This window comes from Protopterus annectens, chromosome 10.part0 (assembly GCF_019279795.1).
Source record: "Protopterus annectens isolate FY-2018-M chromosome 10.part0, PAN1.0, whole genome shotgun sequence".
NCBI lineage: Eukaryota > Metazoa > Chordata > Ceratodontiformes > Protopteridae > Protopterus > Protopterus annectens.
The window spans coordinates 1,186,742,614-1,186,766,193 of record NC_056744.1 but is presented as its reverse complement, the minus strand read 5'-3'; the positions used below and the strand labels follow the sequence as shown (position 1 = coordinate 1,186,766,193).

Sequence of the window (23,580 nt, the reverse complement as noted above, 5' to 3'; positions counted from 1 at the left end):
GAGAGAGCACTTCCACTGGGAAGGCCAAGATTACTCAGATTCCAAGAAAAGGCTCAGGGAATTTCTGCTACTTCCCCAGCATAGGCCCCTGGCTATTCCTCCTGTCTTAGATATTTTGGATGATGTGTACGCAGAAGCCAGTCTTAATCCAGACTCTTTACCTCCTGCCCCTGTTAAACCAGACTGATATTACCGGGTTCCTGATTCTCACCAGTTCCTTTATAAAAGCCCTTATGCTGACCCAGAAACTATTTCTCAGGGTCCCAAGGGGGTTAAGGCCTCTACTGCTAAAAACCCTTTACCTTCAGAGAGAGATTCCAGAGCATTAGAAAGGTGGGGGAAAAAGGTGTATACATCAGCCACTTTAACCATGAGGGCATTAAACTGTCAATTTCATATGTTAAAGTACCAGCAGTTCTTGCTATCTCAGCTGAAAAGCAAAATGACACAAACAGAACAACCAGATTTGAAAGAGTTGCAGGATTTGTTGCATGGAGTAGAACAAGTGGGGAAACGTACCTTACAGTGTGGTTTTGATGCTTTAGAGGCCTCATGTAGAGCTGCTGTCATGGGGTCTGTCATACGTAGACACGCTTGGCTCAGAGTAAACCTTACCAGATCATGTCAAAGCAAAGTTATTAGATGCACCACTACAAAAAGATGTATTGATAGGTGTTAAAGCTGAGGAGGTACTAAAGAAAATGGAGGGAAAAGCAAAATCTATGCAAACAGTTAAAGATTTCTTGTAGGTGCAGCCTCCACGCTTCAGCAGAAACTGGCCTTCAAAAAATTGGTCCTTTCCAGCCACGGACAGACCCCAAAGGGGTAGATTCAGACGCCCAAGGGGCAGAGGACAACTTCAAGGATCTTACAGAGCTAGGCAGTGGCAAGCACCAGCCCCAAGAGCTGCAGAAGATAGACCACAGTCATTTAGAAAACAGACGCAATGACTTTCCCCTATGCCTGCCAAACAAAGCAATAATGGCAGCACCTTTGGGCGGAAAACTGGCCTTATTTTCAAAAAACTGGCACATTGTTACAAAGGACAAATGGATTCTGGATATTATAGACGGAGGCTACAGGTTCCACTTTCACACCCTTCCAAAAATGAGAGGCATGCCAAACCTGCCACAAAATCAATGGGCAGAGGCACAAAAACAAATTTCCACTCTCATGGATATGAAAGCAATTCAAGAGGTACCTGCAAATGAACAAGGTCAAGGTTTTTACTCAAGACTATTTCTGGTACCAAGGAAGGACAAAGATTGGAGACCCATCTTATACCTATCTATTCTAAACACATGTCTAGAGGTACCAAAATTCAAGATGCTCACATTACAGCAGCTTCTTCCCATGCTGGGCAAGGAGTCTTGGCTGGTAACTTTGGACCTCAAGGAGGCATACCTGCATGTCCCTATCAGACAAGATTGCAGAAGATACCTCAGATTTCTTGCAGGTTCAACCCATTATCAATTCTCTGCTTTGCCCTTTGGCTTATCTACTGCGCCCAGAGTGTTTACGAAATGCCTGGCATCGGTAATTGCTTTCTGCAGACAACGAGGAATACAAATCTACCCATACTGGACGACTGCCTGATCCAAGCAGACAGCAAGGACATTCTATTGCAGCATCTGGCGTTTGTAATAAAACTGTTAAACTGCCTGGGGTACACGGTGAACAAAAAGAAATCAAAACTAATACCCTCTCACTGGATAATTTTCCTGGGTGCCAGTTTAAATACAGCGGCCCAGATGGCTTACCTCACGCCAGACAAACAAGGACAACTGTCTCAATACTTCAACAAAATGGCAACTTTAACCAGGCTAACTGCAAGGAAAATCCTGCAGGCTCTGGGGTTCATGGCATCTTGCATCCTACTAATACCATTTGCAAAGCTGCATATGAGGAAACTACAATGGTACCTAAAAAACTTATGTTGTCAACACAGCCACAGCTTGGAAACAATTTTACCACTCATTCCATGCCTTCAAAAGGAATTTTTGTGGTGGGCTCAAGCATGCCAAAGAAACACTGGTCTCCCTTTCTGTATACCACAAGCAAGTCAAATCATCACAACAGACTCCTCAGACTACGCCTGGGGAGCACACATGGCAGATCAGTGCATCCAGGGAAAATGGTCCCAAAAACAGATGCACCTACACATCAACCAAAAGGAGATGCTAGCTGTGCAAAATGCTCTTATGACCTTCAAGGACCTACTGCATCCAGGCCAGCTATTAATAAGGACAGACAACACCACAGTCATGTGGTACATAAACAAACATGGAGGGACGCATTCATACCCCCTGTGCAGGCAAGCTATGACCCTGTGGAACACAGCCTTGGAATCACAAGTTCAACTGCAGGCACAATTCCTGCCAGGGAAGGAAAACACACTGCAGACAACTTAAGCAGAAATATGACAGACCCACACAAATGGAAGTTGCATCCTCAAGTCTTCTCAAAGATAACTCAAGCATGGGGACAGCCAGACATAGATGTATTTGCTACCCACAGAAATTACCAGTTGGAAAAATTCTGCTCAAGGACCTATCATCCACAGGCCTGGAAAGTGGATGCACACTCTTTTCAATTGGACAGCATTTACAGTCTATGCCTTCCCTCCTCTACCTCTACTGACCAAAGTCCTATTAAAAACCAGAGCAGAGACCACAAATGATTCTCATTGCTCCAGACTAGCCACGACATCACTGGTATCCTCTCCTCTCCTAAAGAGCCTGTCACACTCACCACCATGGATCCTACCTCAAGTTCCTCTTCTGTTGTCCCAGCACAACTACAAGACCCTTCACAGCCAGCTCAGAACTCTAAATCTAGCAGTGGCCTTTCCTTCTCTTCCATCAAGATCCACGCTTCAGCCATTTCAGCACAATACAATACGGATCCTCCTTTATTCTCACATCCTCTATTAAGGCAGTTCCTCAGACGGGCAAAAAATATAAGACCCCCACGGAAACCACCAGCTCCAGCTTGGGACCTCAACTTCGTATTGGAGAAGCTGACACTGCCTCCTTTTGAGCCGGCTTCCTCAGCAGAGCTACAATACTTGTCATGGAAAACAGCCTTGCTTCTTGCTATTACCTCAGCATGCAGGGTTTCTGAGCTACAGGCCCTCATGGCTGTGCAACCATTCGTCATTTTCCATCAGGACAGGGTTTCCTTACGAACCAACCCTACCTTCATGCCAAAGGCAGTATCCAGTGTGGCTTTGAATAAGACTATTCATTTACCTACCTTTTATCCAAATCCACAGAACAAAGGGGAGAGGCTACTACACTCCTTGGACATTCACAGGCAACTTCGTTATTACTTGGACAGAACAAAGTCTTTCAGGAAATCTGAGCAGCTCTGTGTCCTATGCTACAGGTGCTCAAGGAAAGGCTATTTCCAAACAGACTATTTCAAAATGGATAGCCCACTGCATACGCTTTTTGTTTTTCATTTCATGGAAAACCAGTGCCTGTATACATCAGATACCACTCCACCAGGGCTACAGCTACCTCAGCAGCTTTCCTCAGGGGGGTCCCTACCAAGGACATTTTGGAAGCAGCTACTTGGAGTTCAGTGCACACTTTCACCAAGCACTACCACCTTCCACTATACTCAAAATCTAGAGCGGGTTTTGCCACAGCAGTCCTGCAGGGCATTCTAGCCCCTCCTAATTCCGCTTAGTACCAGCCACCCTTACTTAGCTTTGGGATTCTACCCAAGTGTGATGACTGCAGCTGTATGCACGATGAACATGGTACAGTTTTGTACCTACCATAAATGTAGATGTTCGAGTGCTCCATACAGCTGCAGTCCAGGTTACCCTCCCTCCATCCCCTCTTAGGACAGGGCTTATGACAAACCTATTTGGGGTATTCCTTCATGGTGTATTTGCTTGCAACTACTGTTTTGATTTATTTACTTATGTATGGTTATATAACATCATGTATTGCCTTCCTTTATGGGGGCACCTGACATCTGGGGCAAGAAAAACTGAAGAAAATTGCGTCAGCTGCCTCTTTTATACCCCTGCCGCACTGACGTCAGGGAAGAAGCGACGACAACAGACGCCGGACCTAGACTTTGGAATTCGGCCGACCGAGGACCCGCCTGACGGCAGGATAAATAAGTGTGATGACTGCAGCTGTATGAGCACTCTAACATCTACATTTATGGTAGGTACAAAACTGTACTTTCTTCAGTTTAATCTTAAATTTTACAAAGGTATGTAGTAAGACCCAGCTTGTCTGTAGTGGATGTTGGTGGGCTATTCCAGTTGGTTATTTGTAAAGGCCATATTACTACTCATTAGACTGAACTGTTGTCTTTTTATTGTTAGTACTTGCTCAGTTGATCCAGAAGTGCAGGACTGGTTAGCTATTGCTGTTTCAAGTTTACGAGAGAGTGGTGGCCAGTGCTTGATGTGAATTAAATGTAAAAGCAAAGATATTCAAAAGCACAACATACTTAGCTGTTGTTTGAAGCTACTTGGCTCTCTGTAGAGAAAGTCTGTGATGCCTGTTCTGTCTGGTAGAGAAATGAACCACTGCATTTTATTCAGTGTTGTCTGTAGAATCTTCAGTATTTTGGGAGGACTTTTAAAAACAGATGAGGGGTTTATTTCAGTTTGGAATCAGGGCATTCACCCTAGATACTAACCAAGATTCTAATGTGAGAAAACTGGCTGGCTTGTCACTCTGCTTTAGCTGTTTCACAATACCATGTCTCTGATATCTAAATGATAGAATTGACTCTAGTTGCATAAAGGTTTGGTTTTTGAGTGTCTTATGCATAAGCTTCTCCCAACTAAATATACCAACTCCGAGATCGCACTATGGTTAGGAGAGGAAAAAGTTCCGAAATGGTCATTCATGGGAGTTAGATTTTGCTGTTTATTGGTTGACAAAAAGATGTTCGCTGAAGAGGTTTTTCGAAGATGTAGTGCAGACCCCTGCATAATATTTTATGTTCTCTTCTGTCAGGGTCCACCTGTTGGCCATTTCTACTTTTCTACATTTCTACAGTCTGAACAAGATTTTACTTGCCATCTTAAATGATTTGCAAGACCCTGTTGTAAGGAGTCTTGTCAGCTCAGATTCCCCTCATTGAAGGACCCAGTTTATGGGATGTTTACTTCTGGCTTGAGAACCTTATTGTTCCACCCTTCAAACCTGCAGCCTCAGTGGACCAGAAGTTCTTATCCTGGAAGACTGTTTTCTTAGTAGATTTTACCTCTGCTAACATTATGTGCGGGGTTGCTACTTAAACTGATAGTTCATATTAACTTATCTATGTTCTTGCTAAGATATTCTAACCAAGGAAAAGAAGTCCTTTATTGAATGGAGGTTTAGCAACAACTTTTAGGCTGTATATGGGCAGAAATAAGTTAAGATCATGAGATGATCAACTGCCTGGCCTTTTCTAAGTTCTGTTTGTGTGAAAAAAAAAAAAAAAAAAAAGTAGCTGTGTTTGTAGCCTTTTTCTGTAATGCCACTTTAGAAAGTATATTTGTGGCAGTAACTTGTTCTGCATGAACATGTTTACAGGACACTGTAGAGTGGAAGTCTGTTTTGATGTGTGTCAATTTTTTGGGGGGTTGTGGTTACCATTGCCAAGAGGCATGTTCCTGCGAAGGTGGACACCCAGAGGATTAGGAGTCTGCGTTTGAGGCTGCTGAAGAGATCTTTTGCAATATGCAAAAGCTATAAGCACTTTAACAATATCTGTAAGAATTCTCCATCTCTGGTGACCTACTTAACCCCCCCCATTTTTGCACTTCTCATCTGATTTTTTTTTTTTCTGTAATTTCATTGACCTCACACCTGGAAAGATATGGCTGTGCTGTGCATGATGGGATGTTCAGGGTGAGACAGTAGCCTGGAAAGGTTTTGCTGTTGAGTGGTCCTAATGCCTGTAGTCAAAATCCTAGAGACTGCCAAGATGGACAGTCTTCGTACAGATGTCTCATTATGCAAGCTGCCCATATTCATTCATGTTAAGAGTAACAAATATTAACAAAATCATATAGAGCTTTTGTCTTTTATATAAATTGAGCAAAAATAGCTAAAAACAAAAGTCCTTCTTAAAAATGGTAATAGCAAATGATTTTAAGGCACAGGTGTCCATGTTTTGCACTCGTATGGTCCAGGATTCATAAAGTGTAGTGGACAAAGTTGTTGGGGAAGCAGGATCTGGCACAGCTGTATACCAGCACTTCTGGGTTTGGTAGGCCCCCTCATTGAAGAGTTCATGGTGTTCCTAGAAAGGCTTCCTAACCTTTACCATTAAGTTGTTTTTCGTAGTGTTTAAGAGATTGTATAAACATCATCACAGACAATGTTGTGTGGAAACGTGCAGCGAAAAACCCTAGAATCCCAAGAGAATCCTGCAAGCTTTGACAGCTGGTACTTTGCAAAGGCTGGTCCCAGAGTCCAAGGCCCTCACAGTTTTTAGTATAGTCACACGTAGCCCCGGATAGAAGGCAGCCATCCTGACCACCCCCAGTAGAGGTGGTCCAAAAGAGGAGTTCCTGCTGTGGTTCAGTTTAGCATGATATCACTACTAAGGCATTGACAAGGCGCATGATAGTCCTGGCTATCAGTTTTGTTCCCACCTCCTCACTTCTGCCATAGTCAGATGACCTCCCAACACTAAACAGAAGGCCCAGAAAAGGATAGAGGTCTAGAAACTCTTGGGGGTGTGGAACCATCCAGGCCACTATATTAAGAATCGGATATTATGTTCTTGTTATTGCCAGTTGGTCTTTGTTTTTCATCTTCACCCCAACCTATTTTTTCTAGCCATTCCTTGTTGCATGCAGTAAACTAGGTTTTACATTTTGATGTTATGTATGTATTTATGCTGTTTACTGTTTGCTGTATTTCCTTTGTTTTTGTATGTAAATGTGGATTGTTAATGCTGGTTTGTGAAAAGCATCTAAGTAAAGCTAAAGTTGAAAAAAATGTTTTTGATTTTAGAAGCCTCAACACATTCATCCCAGAATAGTATGGTAGGCTTTCAGTGCCTTCATCTATTTCTGTGCAGAATAGAATGGATGCCATGCTTGATGCTCAGTTTGGAAATTCAGTGTGTATAGGAGCCAGCCTTCCTTCCATTGGTTCTGAGCATGTTCACAAAGTGCATGTTTGTAGTAGCAGCTAGCACTAGGGACAGTGACTTCAGACACAGATATTCTCTATTGTGCATCTTTGCCTTTGGAGATCATTGTAGATTTTTGTACAGAGTCAGCCTAGATCTAGATTTTTGAGAAGACTTGCCACGATACTGAAACTTAGTCTTAACCTTTTAGAAAGCATTCTGTTCACGGGCCATGTTCTGTCTTTGCTCTTATTTTTGCTTGTTTTACACTCCTGGGCCGCCTTGTGACATTAAGGCATTGCTCCTTTAAATTGTGCTGAAGTTTTCATTGGTTTAAGGGCTTTGACCCTTTTTGTCATTGTGTGTCTTTCCTCCAGTAAGTGTGACTGTGGCAAAAGAATCGGTGATGCCAACAGTCGCGACAGTTTGTATTGTTTAGGTCCACAGTGCTTGTCTAAGTCTTGCAATATTTTTGCTAAATGTATTGAAACCGTTTATGGCGGTAGGATAGCAACTTTGTACCTTTTTGTGAGAATGTCAAGTTAAGAAAAGGCCTCAATAATTCCATTGTAGTTCTTTAGTATCTTTGGTTAGGCAGGTAGGAGGTAGGTCTACATCCCCCTCCCCAGATTTTTTTTTCTCCCTAATTCTCTACTAAAGCTTTGCTCATCTAAGTGTGTTTGGTTGACAAGAGAAAACCATTCTTTGTCAAATTGATCGGGTCTGCCAAACATTCAGCTAGTAAGGCTAAGCATGTTAAATACTGCAGTTCTAGATGCTCAAACCACAGTATGGAAATCTTTCTCCCTGCTAATATTCCTTCAAAGATATTAGTGAGTTCTTCACCAGCACTTGCTTTTCCTAAATTGCTTGTGCATACTTTGGGTTGGGGACCTTTTGCTCTCCCTGTCCAGTCCCGAGGTCTTCAGGTCTTCCTAGCATTTATTTATTTATACCGAATTTGCCAAGGCCATGTGGAGCTTCAGCAGAGGCAGACAGCTTGTATCCCTCCCCTTGCCTCTCTCAAGCCTTTGTGTGGCACGAAGGGCAGTTTTACTCCTGATCCTAATGATTTGATGGGTTTTCCACTTTATGCACCAGAATGTCATCCCTGATCTAATTTCCTAATGTCTGCTTTTCTGGAATTGAATGGATAGATGTGCTAACTCTAAGATGTTAGGCCCCTTCCTCTAATGGCTCATGTTGGTTACATGTTGCTTTTAGGGATATGGCGGTGCGTCCTTCACCCAGGCCTGTCTTTTTTAATGCCATTGTGGACTCCCAACATTGGCTGTTTTAGTTCTTGTGCCAGCTCCTCTTGCATTTCCTCTTTTTGCTGGAGAAGTGTTGGGGCCATCACCTGCCCACCACATATTAATTAGACCAGCATTGTCAAGGCTGTCGCAGGCTGCATAGATTCAGTTGACTTTTGGGGGCACCATTTTTTCCCTTCCTGGGTACATTAACTTCAGGTGGTCCAGAGCATGATTTCCATTGTCCTGCAATGCAGGCTTTTCAAGAGACTATATCCATGCGTCTTACACACAGATCACCTGTAAACCTCTGACTTCAGGCCATTTTGGCATATAAACAGTTGATTGTGAAAAGGATTGTTCTATTGCACCCTTCCAGCAGGGCACTTCTGAAACTTTCAGCTCTCCACATCCTTTGACAACCATGGATAAATGGTAGAGTATATTTTCTCATCCAAGCAGCTCTCTATCAGAATGACATGAGACCAGTGGAGAACATAGGCTTTGCCTGGACTGTGTGTCACATCTTCAACTCCTTTTCAGCCTCTGCTTTAATGATCTTTTTGTATTTGTCATTAATTTCTGAGGTAGGCCTGAGCTGTTTATCAGTTAAGGTACATTTGACTGCCATGTCCAGCTTTCATGGTTGACAGGATTCATCTTCTTTAGGCACCCTTAAGATGTAAAAGACTTTCCTTAAGTCCAGCTTTCTTTTGTGTCCTTCACTTAGGGAACCTGGTCAGTCTTGTGATATATTCATTTGGCATTTGTTTACCTGGTAAGTCTGACTGAGCACAGAGGCCCTGGGAGAAAAGTTCCAAGGTGTCATATTTAATGCAATCAAAATTTACAGTAATGAATTTTATAATGCAGTTTCACTGACTACATAGCATAATAGTATAATAAAATGTTTTATTGATATTCAAAAACATTAAATTTGCAAGCTTTGTACTGAGATGATATAGAGTATAAGATGGTAACATTTATAATTCATTCTGGAGGAACTTTAAATCTTTCTTCACTTGTAAATTTGAAGTATTTGACACAGAAGACCATATTGTTAGTAGCCATGACTGTACCCAGAAGCATTTCATGAGTTACAAGCCTTGCGTGTTAACCCTTAGTTCATGATTTTCATAGGGAAAGGGTTTCCTCAAGGACCGGTCCCTCGTTTGTGCTTCAGGTTATACTGTAAAAGCAATTTTATCAGTCTGCTGATCTTGCACTGTTCTGCAGAAATGACTGAACCGAGGAGAGTACTTCTCGCTTGTACGAATTATTTCACATGGGCATGTGCAGCTTGAGTTTTTTCTGGGTAGGATCAATACCTTCAGAAAAGTAATTGGTTATTTGTTTCCTTGGTTTGCAGAAACTAAGGCAAAAGGTACTAAGCTCTGGCTTACTCACTGGCTTTCTAGTTGCATATCCTTTGCTTGTGATAAATATGGAAAGGGCTGCCAGGTGTGTCCAAGTCTTATTATGTCAGGGCTGTTGCTTCAACAGCTTTTTTTCCATAAGACATCTTTTGATGACACTTGTTTAGCAGTAAAGTGGTCATCACACAAACATTATAAACTGAACATGTCTTCAAAGTCCACATCTTCCTTTGGTGCTTTACTGATATACCAGGCTCCATAGGATCATCTGGGCCATCTGTCCTTAGGACTAGCAAACAGCGAATCTCCTTAGCAGGCAAAGTTCTATACTTGACCATAGATCTGCTTGGAGAATTCAGTCTTTAGCCATTTCACTTTCCATTTCATTTTCTATTTCATTTTCTCTTTTTGGGAAGGCTTGTGGTCCTGTGCTCGTTACATTCTGCTTGGTTAGGAACTGCAGATGGAACAGACAGGTATAGGAGATCCATGGGTATGAACATGTTCCAGTCACTAGGGGATTATGGGTACAAGGAGGCTCATGAGTTGCTAGGGAAAAGATTTTATTCATCAGTCTGAACATGCATGGCATGTAGGAGTCCTAAGGATGAGAGCTGTCTACCACTGTTGCCAAATTTGCTTATTTTATAGGGTCTAAAACGTCAGAAAGAATGTGAGATTTCTTCAAAATCTAGAGTAGGATTACAGGCTGTCACACTTATAGACTCGGATTAAAATATTGTAGAGGAGCACAAGGCAGAATCCAAAATCAGGATCGCCACACTTTATTGTTATTGGCTGTCCTGCTTAACCTAAGGAGGCTACTTCTGGTTGACCCAACCCTGTCTTTTTACCAGGACCCATATGTAATCTGACAGGTCACCCTTTTCCAGTGCCCATATTGGCATTTTTTTCAACCTCTCCAGTGGGCTCCTCTTATGGGAAAAACTGATTTGACAGACGCATCAGCCATTAAGAAATTTGAGGCTTAGTCCTTAACTGGACATCAAAGTCTAGTTTCAGTCCTACCCATCTCCCATTTGTACTCCAGACATCTGTGCTCTGCTTACAGCCTTTTGCTTTTTTACAAGTAGGAGCCCCACCAGTCCTACCACAGTATTTCAGAGTTACAGATTTAGCAGAGCTGGGCCCTGCTATACAGATTATGCCCTTCTGATCAGCAGTGGCCCTTGAAACAAAGGTCCCCTTGCCTCAACTCCCAATTCACTTGCACTTGTCACTGACCCAATCAGTGCCATCTCCTCCTCTTCCTCCTCCAACCATAGATCAGTCTGACCAGAAAATGTATTTATTCATTTTACATTTGTTGACTGGGATAGACCGACTGGATACATGTCTATTTTCAGCGGAGGCCTGAGGAGAAAAGCTCCAAAGGTAGTTACACAAGCAAACTTAACGTAGTACAAATTAAACACAATTTGCAGACTCTGTTGAGAGATCCTGTCACTTGTATGCTTAAACAATGTCTCGTGAGACACAACAAGACCACAAGCAAATTTCAGAAGATGTAGGTTATGATGAAGGGGCTTTGTCTTCTCTTTCACTATCCAAGGATTCTAGAGTTAGCAAGAGCTTAGAACTTGAAAGGGGGGTATAAAACATGCTGCTTCAGTTTGCTGCAAAGAAGGCTGTTAAAGGTCTGCAGGAAATGAAAGCAGTTGTCCTTGGTGCTACTAACCCTTGTGGATACTTTTCAAAACAGTCAATTATATGGTGGAGCACCTTGATACTATATCCTCTGTCCCCAGGAAACTGCATATTCCATACCCCTAAGGAGTGTTCATGCCCAGCTCACTAATTTTGCTGAGAATATCGAAGCATCCTTTAAAGATTCAGAGCTGCTTGCTGCATGGCCTGTAAAATTGATAGGTGCCTAAAAATGATGAAAGAAAAGGACCAAACCCTTACTGTTGGGAAGCAATCTGCAGTATGAAAATGTAAATGCCAAGGTCATAGAGGTGTCAACAGAATCTTAATTCTGCCAAAGCCTGCATCATCAGCAGCAAACATTTCTTGGAATTCAGCAGTTTTCTGTAGGATCATAAGAGTAATGCCTTGATTAAGGTATTGGGTACTTTTAAGGAGGCTTTTGGCAGTCCTCCAGGTTAGCCAACCAGCAGCAATTTCTGACTGAGTGTGGGTGGAGGTGGTCATTTGGGGGGGGGGATGTCCCCTCCATGCATTGGCCTTGTTCAGTACCGCTGTCAGTGCAGTTTTAAGGGACATGATAGTCTCTTATAAAACTGTCTGGCTTTCTTTTGTTTAGCCATATCTTCCTTCTTGACACAGTGGCAACAAAGGAGAGACAGATGCTCCTTGAGAAAAGACCCATCCTGATGTTCTACAAAACCATTGTGGGCTTAAATGTTGATTTATGTTCTCAAGAATTCTAATCACAGAGGAGTCCTTTCGTAAGCTAACTCGACAATCTCTCCTTTGCCTGCTATTCAGAGGAGACTGCTTCTGCTGTTTAGATCAAAAGAGATCAAGAATATTCTTTTTCAAAACAGGAAGAAGTCATTACCACTTCAGAACTGTACTTTTTAGCTTTACCTGGCAGTTTCACAAAATGCATGTTAGCTGGTTATCTGCATCTAATAAGGGACAAAGCTGTTTCTATATTTGATGGTGTGTGCGGTGATGCGTAATGGTGGGTATTATCATCACCAACTCACAGAGCATACCAAGTGACAATGGGGTAGGGGGCACTAGCACCAGTGGCCAACCAAGAAGGTAAACTTGTCTGCCACAGGGAGATTCTGCTTTACATCTTTCACTCCTTGAGGATTGCTATGAACTATCTCCCAATTTCAACACAACTGTCTATTGCACAGGCTTTTCCCTTGATGATCAAAACATATTCAGCATTTTTGCTGCCAAAGAAAGTATAGTCCTGCCTACGGTCTTTCTTCTGTTAAGGCAATCTGTCTTTGGACAGCTTATGTCGCTGGGCTGACAGGAAGGTACTTGGTGGACCCTCAAAAATAATTAGTTTAATGGCTCATCCCTTGAACACACCAGTCAGGATTCCATCTTTAGTTCCAGAGCTCAGATCCTTTAAACACAACAGTCAAGATTCTACTGATGTGCAACGGATTCCTTGACTTATGAACTATCCACCCATCTCTTGGGCAAATCACCCTTTATGCTTTCTCCTTTAAAAGTATGTTCACATTGCGTGTTTCTTCCTAGGGCTGTAGAGGTCACTGTCAAAGCCTCGCAGTATAAGAATTTGGTGCGTACAGGAACCGGTGCTCCATTTCAATGCTTGGAAGATGTGAGCCTCTGCAGGAATGGATTCATCTTCACTAGTTTGTACAGTATGGCACTGGTGTGGTACATCAAAAAGCAAGGAGGAATCTATTCTTACCCATTCAACAGCAAGCTGTGAGAGTTTGACAGAAGACTGTCAAGGATAACAAGATTTCTACCTGCAGTTCATAATTAAGGGGAATTTAGTTGCCTGGTGAATAAATTAAGCAGTAACATACTCATACTCATACTGAAAGAATGATTTCAAGTCAGTCAGTGGCAAAAGTGATATTTGGGAGGCAAGGATACCAATCTGTAATGTTTTTCCTTCTCTCAGATTTCAAAATGTTGTGGCAACTTTCTCATTACCCGCCTCCACACACACACACACACACACACACACACACACACACTGGCAAGGGCCTTTTTTTCTACTGATTGCAAAGTTTATTTTCAAATACAGACAGTCAGAAGCAACACTAATTCTGATGGCTACTTAATAATAACACAGGTTTCACTTCCATTTCTCTAAGTCATAATTTACTCACACTAAAATAAACCTGTAACAGTCTGCTTTTCTTTACTATTGACAATATCCAAAAATGCTTTTTATTAGCTATGTAGTTTTCCTATATATAATTTCTTTTCTTGCTGTTTAATGTCCATGTCCAAGTTGTACTTTTTACCACTTTTAAATATCCATGTTGTCAACTGTATACATTTTTAAAAAAATCTGTAGAAACGTGCATCTCTTATCCATGTTAGTGATATTGTAGCTTCTCCCCAGGCCTCCTCTGAAAATGGGTTATGTGTACCCAGTCGGACCTTCCTGGTTCTAAATCTCAAAGTTCTTCTCTGAAATCACAGAGCTTTGACTCCTTTCCACAACTGGTCTTCCATATCCCAACTAAAGTGGTTTCTAGCTTTTTTTTTCTTTCCAAAAAACCTTCTCAGAAGACTTGTAAAATAAATGGAAAGCTTTTCAACTTTGGCTTTCATGACTGACTGCAATCCCTTTTCCTTATGTGCCTAGTACTTCAGTGCATTTTGGAGCTTTTTGATGCTGCCATTTCCTTGTTTCTAGCTTGCATGAAAATTAAAACTCCAGATCCTTAGCCTTTTTTCCAGGGCACATTCCTTCTTTGGTCATCCGTCAGGGACCTTGTTCCCCTTTTGGGTATTGGTGTTATTTAGTATCGTAAAAGCTCACTGTCCTCCCTTGAGGGGGGGGGGTACATTTGTTTGTGTGTTTATTCATTTCTTTGACCAGCAGGCACAAGTGCCTATTTTCTAGGGTGGATTGTGAGATGTGAGAATTGTCTAGTAATATGACTTGCTCAGAGTTGGCACAGTTTGCAAGTTGAAATTAAAGGATTCAAACCCCAGTACTGCAAGATGAAGCTCGTCAGCTACATAAAGCCTTAATCCAGTATGCTAAACTAGGCATAATCAGATTTGATTTTCATCTTGTTGGACATTGCTTCTGGTTATTAACCATCTCACCCAGCTGAGTAGCTTGAGTTACAAGCCTTGTGTGATCCCTTTGTACCAGGTCATTTTAATTAAAAAAAATAATAATTTTACTACATACGAATCCCTTTTCATACATAAGGTAACTGAAGTTGCTAAATTGGTCTGTTTACCTGTTTTCCTTTCACAATGGTCAAGTCTTGCTTTAAATGTTTTAGTGAAAAGAAAGTCACAAATGTTAAAAACAGCAGTAAATTGCACTATTTTGTGTTTTGAAAATACATCTATTTTACCAGAGGTGTGCTTGCGTCTTTGTCTTTCTTCTGTAACGGCCCCCTTGGATGATATCCCTAAACACTTCTACAGAACATTGCAACTGCATATGCTTTCTAGACTAGGGTCTTCCCTTGTGGTCATGGTTCAAGTGAATGTTCACATTAGACAAAGACATTTAGCAGGACAGAATTGTGGGCATAATACCAAACCTGTTCAGAGCCAGAACCCTACAATGTGTGATGCAGAGTTTTGGGTACTGTCCATAACTGTTTATAAGTATAGCTCAAGCTACTGGAAGCATTTTACCCTCATCAGAACAGAAGCATTCTGCTGTAGCAGTGCACTGTACAGTGTTGAGGCAAGATTTACCAGACTGGAATGTTTATTGTGTGCCATGAAGTCGTAAAAGCTGAAGCATCCATTTTTGTATGTTCTTTTAGCCAGCTGTCTACTGTTGGGTACTATATTTAGAAAGTATCCATATTTTTGAAATAGTTTGAGTAGGAAAATAAAGCATTCTCTATTTCTTTGCAGAAGTGCTTTTATCGGAACATTAGACATGGTGAAACACCCGTCCTGTAGAGCTATTGTTAATACAGTAAATTACTATTTACGGAAGCCATTGCAATATACTTGCCATACTATAACAAAAGGATACAATGTAGTTTTTCTAGCATTTTAAAGCTAGAGACCCAGGTTATTTCTACATACTGTTGCAAAATGTATTGTGCTTAAGTACATGCAGAGATGGCCTGATGTTTCTATCCCTTTCTTGTAGCTCTTCCACCAAAACCACCAAAGCCCATGACCATTGCAAATACAAATGGAGTTAAAGAGATCTGCTCATCTTTAAATGATGCTGAATGGTACTGGGGTGATATCTCCAGGTAAAGTCATGCTTTCATTCATTTACTGTATTGAACCTTTTTTTTTTACATGGCTTTCAGCAGAAAGAATGGATATTGTATTTTTTACAGGAGAACTTTTGTTTTAACAGAATGTGTTTGAAAGGTTGCTTGTTATATGTATGCAACCCACCCCCCCAAAAAAATACAACATCTTGTCTTTTAAAGTAAAATAAATCAAAATATGGGAGTTCTCAAAATATGACACAATCTTTTTTTTCCCGGGAGCAAGCCGTCTTAGACCCCCTGCCCTGAACTAGTACATGCCAACTTTGAGATCACCATAACTGAGAAAAGGAAACATTTTGAGAAATGTCGGTCTCTAACTTAGTATAGCCTGCATTTTTGGTCTTTCAGTTTCTGTTTTCCAGGACTCGCTCGCATGCACTGTTCCCCCCTTAGCACGCTATCCACCTTTGCGTTCTCCCCTTCATGTGATACCCCCCCTTGTGCATGCTCTTTTTTCCCACTCTTCCCTCCTCCCTCCTCATGCGCTCTCTTCCTTCTAGCTCTTCCCCCTCGCACACATTCTCTCTATCCCCCCATGTGTGTGCTGTCTCCTGCCCTGATCTCCTCCCTTACGCTGTCTCTTCCACACCACTGTTCTCCCCCTCGAGCATACTCTTTTCTGCCCTGCCCCCCCTTGTGCACTTGTCATTATTTCCCCCTTGCAAACAGTCGCTCTTCCACCCAGCTGTCCCCCTTCTCATGCGTGCACTTGCTTTTGCCCCACTCTCCCCCCTCCTGTCTTCCCCTTTTGCATGCAGTCACTCTTCCACCCAACTTCTCGTGTGTAATCCTCTTCTGCCCTGCCCTGTTGCGTGCCCTCCCTCCCTGCCTGCTCTGTCCTCCTCATGCACTCTGTTCCCACTCTTACTTGCATTGTCTCTTCCGCCTAGCCCCCCTCTGATGTGCACTCCCCCAACTCGTGCACGCTTCTATCCTGCTCTTCCCCTCTCCCACATGGTCTTCTGCCCTGTCCACCCCACTTGTGCGCACTCTTTCAGCCCTGCTTTTCGCCCTGATGGGTGCATGCTCTTGTCTTCCGCCCCACTCTTCCTCCCCTTCTCATGCGCATGCTCTCTTCCCTCCACTCTCACATGCACACTCTGAGCATACACCCATACACACACGTGCGTCTGTGTATGTAGAATTAATTATATAGTTGCAGTCCCACTATGTTTCATTGTACCCGTTCTTCCTCTCTCCCACATGTCCTTCTGCTCTGCCCCCCCCTCCCCTTGCACACACACTCTTTCAGCCCTGCTTTTCCCCCTGACGGGTGCATGCTCTGTCTTCTGCCCCACTCTTCCTCCCCTTCTCACGCGCATGCTCTCTTCTGCCTCACTCTTCCCTCCACTCTCACATGCACGCTCTTAGCATACACCCATACACAAACGCACGTCTGTGCATGTAGAATTAATTATATAGTTGCAGTCCCACTATGTTTCATTGTACCCAATTTAATGAAAGTCCATTTGAGTGGATACAGCAGTGACTGCATGATATCTCTCCCTGCAAGACCCAAGTTAAAGCCTGTTGTAGAGTTTTGACTGTGTGTGTGTGTATTTAGTTGTATATGTTATATACATATATATACTTTTGGGGTTCACTTGATGCTGTTTATTCTTTGTCGCAAGTAGTATTTAGCAGAGGAAGCATCCGTAAATACATTAATATTTGCCATCAATTATAACTTGGGAATAAAGCTATTTATGAATCTGTTAAAGGTAAAAAAGTCTATTTAGGTCACTGTTCAGGAAGAAAGTAAATCTGCATAGTAATGTGCAAACGTATGTTTGAAGTCTTTATTTAACATTACGTGTTCACCATTTTTTCTCTAGGGAAGAGGTAAATGACAAATTACGGGATATGCCTGATGGAACGTTCTTAGTTCGTGATGCTTCAACCAAAATGCAGGGAGACTATACTCTTACATTAAGGTATGTATAAGCTATGATCTGAAGTTAATTTTCTTCCTATTCATCACTGATGGGTTCGGTTCCGAGCCCTCAGAACCGAGTCGGCCTTATACCAAGCTCGCGTGCACCAAAAACTCTCGAGCTAAGCTGCTACCCACAATGCCCTTTACTCAGTTACCTAAGATCTCGTTTGCCGTGCAGCCGTATAGCAGCATTTCACCGAGCTTTCCAGCTGTTATATTTTTCAAAATTTTATAAGTATTTGTGAATCTTTTCTGTCAGTTTGCTAAATTTTCTCATTTCTTTCCGTACCATTGTTGGTATTGACCCTTTTACCCTTGTAGTATTCCCAATACCATTGTTGGTATTTCCCTGTCTTTCTCTCTCTACACTTTTTCCACTTTAGTGTGTGTGTGTTTCCTGTTATGTCAGAAAAGAAAGGGACTACAGGGTTTAAACACTGCTCTTCTTGCAGTGGTAAACTTCCAAATAGTGATTTACATTGTGTGTGTGTATTATTTGGGGGTTCCGCACTTATCGGCAAAACCTCCTTGTGATATTTGTGCCAGCTTCAGTCAGCAGATGCTGAATGAAAAATGCAGCATAGAGGTCAACTTGCATATCAATGCCCTGGAGTTAAGAGCTGAGCTATTGGCATTGCAAGCATTCCACCCACTCCTTCCATCCAGAACGATTACTATCCAGTCGGACAACATGTCCGTTGTCTGGTACATAAACAAACAGGGAGGGACCAAATCCTACCCCCTATGTCGCGAAGCCATGAGAATCTGGCATTGGGCAATAGCTTCCAACCGCTTTCTGATCGCAATGCATATCCCAGGGAGCTCCAACGTGAGTGCGGACAGGCTAAGCAGATGCATCCTCCGTCCTCACGAGTGGTCTCTCAATCCCAGTGTGACGGCAGAAATCTTCAGCCGCTGGGGCCAGCCACGCTGCGATCTTTTTGCCTCCCCCTCAAACACAAAATGCAGCAGCTACTTTGCCTTCTTTCCCCCTCATGGGGAGTCACCGAGAGACGCTTTGATTCATGATTGGCCACGTGTGTCCTTTATGCTTCTCCTCAGATTCCTCTGATCCCCCTTTTTCTAAGGAAAGCTATTCGGTTGAGAAGCAAAGTGATCCTCATTGCCCCATTCTGGCCTCGTCAGGTGTGGCTTCCCTTCCTCCGACCACATCTGTTACAACCTCCTTGAATCCTAGACACTTGTCAGGACCTCATATCTCACCCACAAGGGCTGACTCCACCGAATCTATCCACTCTCAAGCTGACGGCTTGGTTCCTCTGTTAGTTGCCAGGCAGGAAACCCTCTCCTCATCTGCCTGTGATATTATTCTGGCCTCCCATAAACCATCCACCAGAAAACTTTACAGGGACAAATGGAAAAGATTCTCTATCTGGTCACATAATCGGAAGCTAGATCCCTTCTCAGCTCCTGTAGCTACTACTGTTCATTATCTTGCTGAGTTGTTTGACAGTGGTGCATCAGCTTCCACCAGTCTAGTCCATTTAGCAGCTATTTCCGACTTCCGTAATGGTTCAGATGGAGTCCCGCTTATTTACACTCTACTTTGCAAGACCTTCCTCAAGGTAATTTTCCACAGCAGACCTCCCATCAGGCAACCGGTGGAGACATGGAATCTCTCCCGGGTTCTTCAGTCTGTCTACCCCCTTTTTGAGCCTGCTGTGACATGTGATCTAAAATTCCTGTCATGGAAATCCTTATTTCTGGTGGCAGTCACTTCAGCCAGATGAATATCTGAGTTGCAAGCCTTGTGCATCAAGAGCCCTTATCTGATCTTCCATAAGGGCAGAGTATCACTTCATACTAACCCATCCTTTCTCCCCAAGGTGGTTTCCGATTTTTCTATTAACCAGTCCATTGAGCTCACTGTATTTTTTCCAAATTATTCAAACAAGGGAGAATACTGCCTACATTCATTGGATGTTCATAGACAATTACATTTCTGCCTGGACAGAACTGAGTCCTTTCGCAAGTCGGACCAACTTTTAATTTCCTTTTCTGGCCCTAGAATGGGATGTGCAGTATCTAAAGTTACTTTGTCAAAATAGCTCGGGGATTGCATGAGCTTCTCATATTTGCTTACAATGAATCTAAGCTTGGTCAAATCAAAGATCACTCAACTAGGGCTATTGCAGCATCAGTTGCCTTCCACTCTAGGGCCTCCATGGATGACATCTGTGCAGCAGCCATTTGGATTAAACCCCATACTTTCATCAAGCATTACAAATTGGATCTGATCTCCAGGGGAAGAGCGGCCTTTGGCTCAGTGGTTCTCAGGAATGTTCTTCCATAAGGGCCACCCAGGTTCTCCAAGTAGCTTGGGATTCTGTCCCATCAGTGATGAATAGAAAGAAAATTAACAACTTCAGATAAAGAAGTTGTCTTACCATAACGTTCCATCTGAGTTGTTGATCTTCTTCCAGCCATCACACCCTCCCACCCTCCCCTGCCAAAGGCTCCTGGTGGATCTTCTGGGTCTTTGTGGTGTTTCAGGGTTTCTGCGCAGAGATGGCCTCTGACTTTGTTTTCTCCTATATGTCGCATGTAAACTCAATCTGAAGTAACTGACTGAAGGGCATTGTGGATAGCAGCTTATCTCGAGAGTTTTTGGTGCACGCGAGCTTGGTATAAGGCCGAGACTGTTCCGAGGGCTCGGAACCAAAGCCATCAGTGATGACTTGAAGATCAACAACTCAGATGGAACGTTATGGTAAGACATAACTTCTCTGATTCAGATCAACAACTCAGATGGAACGTTATGGTAAGACATAACTTCTCTGATTCAGGGTCTCATGACGCTTGATTACTATGTAAGGCAAGTTTGAATTCATTCACATGTTTATTTCATAACATTTTTTGTATCATTTTATTTGTGCACCTTATGGTACTCAAGTTTTGCATTTAGTCAGCAATGTCTTGTTAATCTTCCATATGAAAAAATACAGGGAGAATGAGGTCTACACAAGCAGCTCGGTAGAACAGTCTTCTAAATCTTCCAGCACATTCATGGAACAGGAGTAATTTTAAGGGTTTCCTTCGATGGCTTTTGTAATGTGCTAAGGTTGCATGGAAATATTAGGGTTAGCGTGATTTGAACTGCGAGTGGCTGCTTTTACTCTGTTTTGTTAACACTGAAGGGTATTGATGAGATTAGCTGTGGAATGACAAAATGAAGTGGGGATTTCCCTCCATCTTATTCTTGGATTGTATAGGTAATAGCTTCTTGTTAGCTAACAAAATCTTTTCTTCGAGTTTTTGCTTGTATTTTGCTTCATTTTCTGCAAGTTCTTAATGTTTCATTTAAAGTCTTTATTGGGAAGATACTTTAACCATCTGATGTCTGAGAAAGAGTGAAGTTAGCCTGAATGAAGTAAATCTCCCAATACTCCCAAGTACTTTTTTTTTTAGCAGCCCTTCAAACTACCATTTGTCTCTTGTCTTTCCTATGCAGGTTTCACTGTATCATTTGTTATTTTGCATACCATCCCAGAATAGTTGCTAATGCTTATCATACAAGGTGGTAATTTGGTAACCATACCTTTTGGGGATTTGAGAAAAAATCACTGGTACTTAGTCTTACTTTCAGCTGCCTGTCGGGTGCCAGGATCCGCCACATAACTCACGCACTCGGGTCACTCCACAACAAGTACAAATATGACTCTGTCATTGTCCATGTTGGTGTGAACGACCTGAGACGTACCTCCCTGCACTACATGAAAAGAGACATGGAAGAGCTCTCTGATCTTGTAGCCCAGGCAGGTATGACCCTAGCCCTGAGTAGCATTCTGCCATCACCCAGAATGATGCCGCAGTACAAGGACAAAATGATTGACTTCAACAATTGGCTAAGCTTCTGGTGCCCTTCTAAAGGGATCCATTATCTGTCTGCCTGGGATGACATGGTCTACAGACCATGATACTTTCCCAGAGATGGCATGCACCTGTCAACCCTGGGATTCCGGATACTGGCTAAGGTTCTTCCCACCCCTATAGTGCCTTTTTTAGGCAAGGTTCAAATGATAAATTCATCACCATAACAGGAACAGGCAAGCAAAAACTGAGGGTGATGCTACTCAATGCCAGAAGTCTAAATCTCAAAATGCACTCAGTCGAGGCACTCCTTAAACTGGAGAACATCGATATCTGTGCAGTGACTGAGACCTGGTTCAAGGCTCCAGAGAGCACCCCTGCACTGCCAGGCTGTAACTCGTGCCACACTTTTCGGCCATGTAACCTGGACCAGAACACCAAAGGCGGAGGTGTATCCATATTCATTAAGGATATCCACACCTCCAGGCTAGTTGCTCAGCATAATGCAGCCGAGGTTATCCAAGTTCAACTAACTCTGGGCAAAACTGTAATCCAAATTGTAGTTTGCTACAGATCGCCCACCATGCCCCGGGATTCCCACTCCTCTTTTCTTGATGTCCTGGAAAATATTAGGGTTCAACCAAACATCCTAATAATGGGCGAGTTCAACTACCCCAACATTAACTGGGAAAACTACTCATTTACCAACTCCTTCACTCAACGCTTTCTGGAATTCATAAACTCCAATGCCCTGGATCAACTTATCCACACCCCCCCCCACCAGGGGCAACAGTATCCTAGATCTAGTCATTACCAATATGAGTGACCGGTGTTCCACACCTGAAGTCAATGCCTCATTGGTCCGATCCGACCGTAAGGTAATTACCCTAGATATCCACATTCTGCCTCCACTCCCCATTAAGGAAACCATGGTAAAAAATTCTCCAAAGCCAACTTCATGCTTCTTAAGACAGAAGTGGTGAACTTCATGACACCCATGCAGATAGACAATACAGTTACGACTACTGAATCCTACACAATTGTACTTTATAAGCACTTAAATGTGCATGGATCATGCTATCCCAAACAGAACCAAGATGCTATCTTCCAAAAAAAGGAAGCCAATCTGGTGGTCCCCTGCCATAAACAAACTATACAACAGAAGGAAGAAACTCTTGCAAAAGAGAGTAAAATCCCACGAGTGGAGTAGCTTCCTGGTCAGCCTCAGTAAGAAGCTGCGATCCCTGATAAAATCCTCCAAAGCTAGTTACGAAAACAAAATCGCCACTGATTCTAAAGACAACCACAAAGCATTCTATAGCTATGTCAAGAATCTGAATGGCAACACTCAGATCTCTGCGTTACAGCACAATGGCACTAAATATACAGGCCCAACCGATATTGCCAACATCCTGGCAGATAGGTTCAGTGCTAACTTTACCCCCCTCTCGACCCCTAAAGAGCTCATCTGTATACCGGAAGAATGCAAAGTTCCTGTAATCACGGCTGCACAGGTAAAAACCACACTCTCCAAAGCCAAGAACACAGCATCCATGGGACCAGACAACATCCCAGGCTGCGTTCTATACAAACTACAGAATGAACTGGCACCGCACCTAAGTACCTTGTTCAATCATAGCCTCACCTCAGGCTTTGTGCCTACTGAATGGTGCACAGCAACGGTTATCCCACTCCACAAGGGGGGAGCCACCACGGACCCCGGGAACTACCGCCCCATTAGTCTGACGAGCCTGGACTGCAAGGCCATGGAACATATCATCATGGAACTTATAAACAAAGACATTGGTCATCTCCAAACTCTGGATCCCACCCAGTTCGGGTTTGTAAAAGGCAAATCTTGTCTCCTAAACCTGATAGACTTCTTTGAAGCAGTCACAAAAGCCGTAGACAAGGGTAAGGTGGTTCACACAGCCTATCCAGATCTTGCCAAGGCTTTTGACACCATCCCCCACTCTGGAATTATAGATAAACTCACTAAACTAGATAGAAATCCCTATGTCACAAGATTGGTTGCCAACTGGCTCACTGACAGAACCCACACTGTGAAAGTAGCAGACTCCAAATCCGATTTCAGACCAGTGACAAGTGGAGTACCACAGGGTTCAGTCCTGGGTCCTCTCCTG

General features: G+C 42.9%; 1 protein-coding gene across 2 annotated transcripts in view; it reads left to right on the top strand.

The window, feature by feature from the left end:
• LOC122813556 (phosphatidylinositol 3-kinase regulatory subunit gamma) overlaps window positions 1–23,580 on the top strand; it is a 130,053-nt gene that overhangs the window by 50,873 nt on the left and 55,600 nt on the right. For both annotated transcript variants that reach the window (XM_044085942.1, XM_044085943.1), the window contains exons 2-3: window positions 15,534–15,642; window positions 17,505–17,603. In XM_044085942.1, the coding sequence (XP_043941877.1) occupies window positions 15,534–15,642; window positions 17,505–17,603 (208 nt within the window). The remainder of the gene's footprint in view (window positions 1–15,533; window positions 15,643–17,504; window positions 17,604–23,580) is intronic.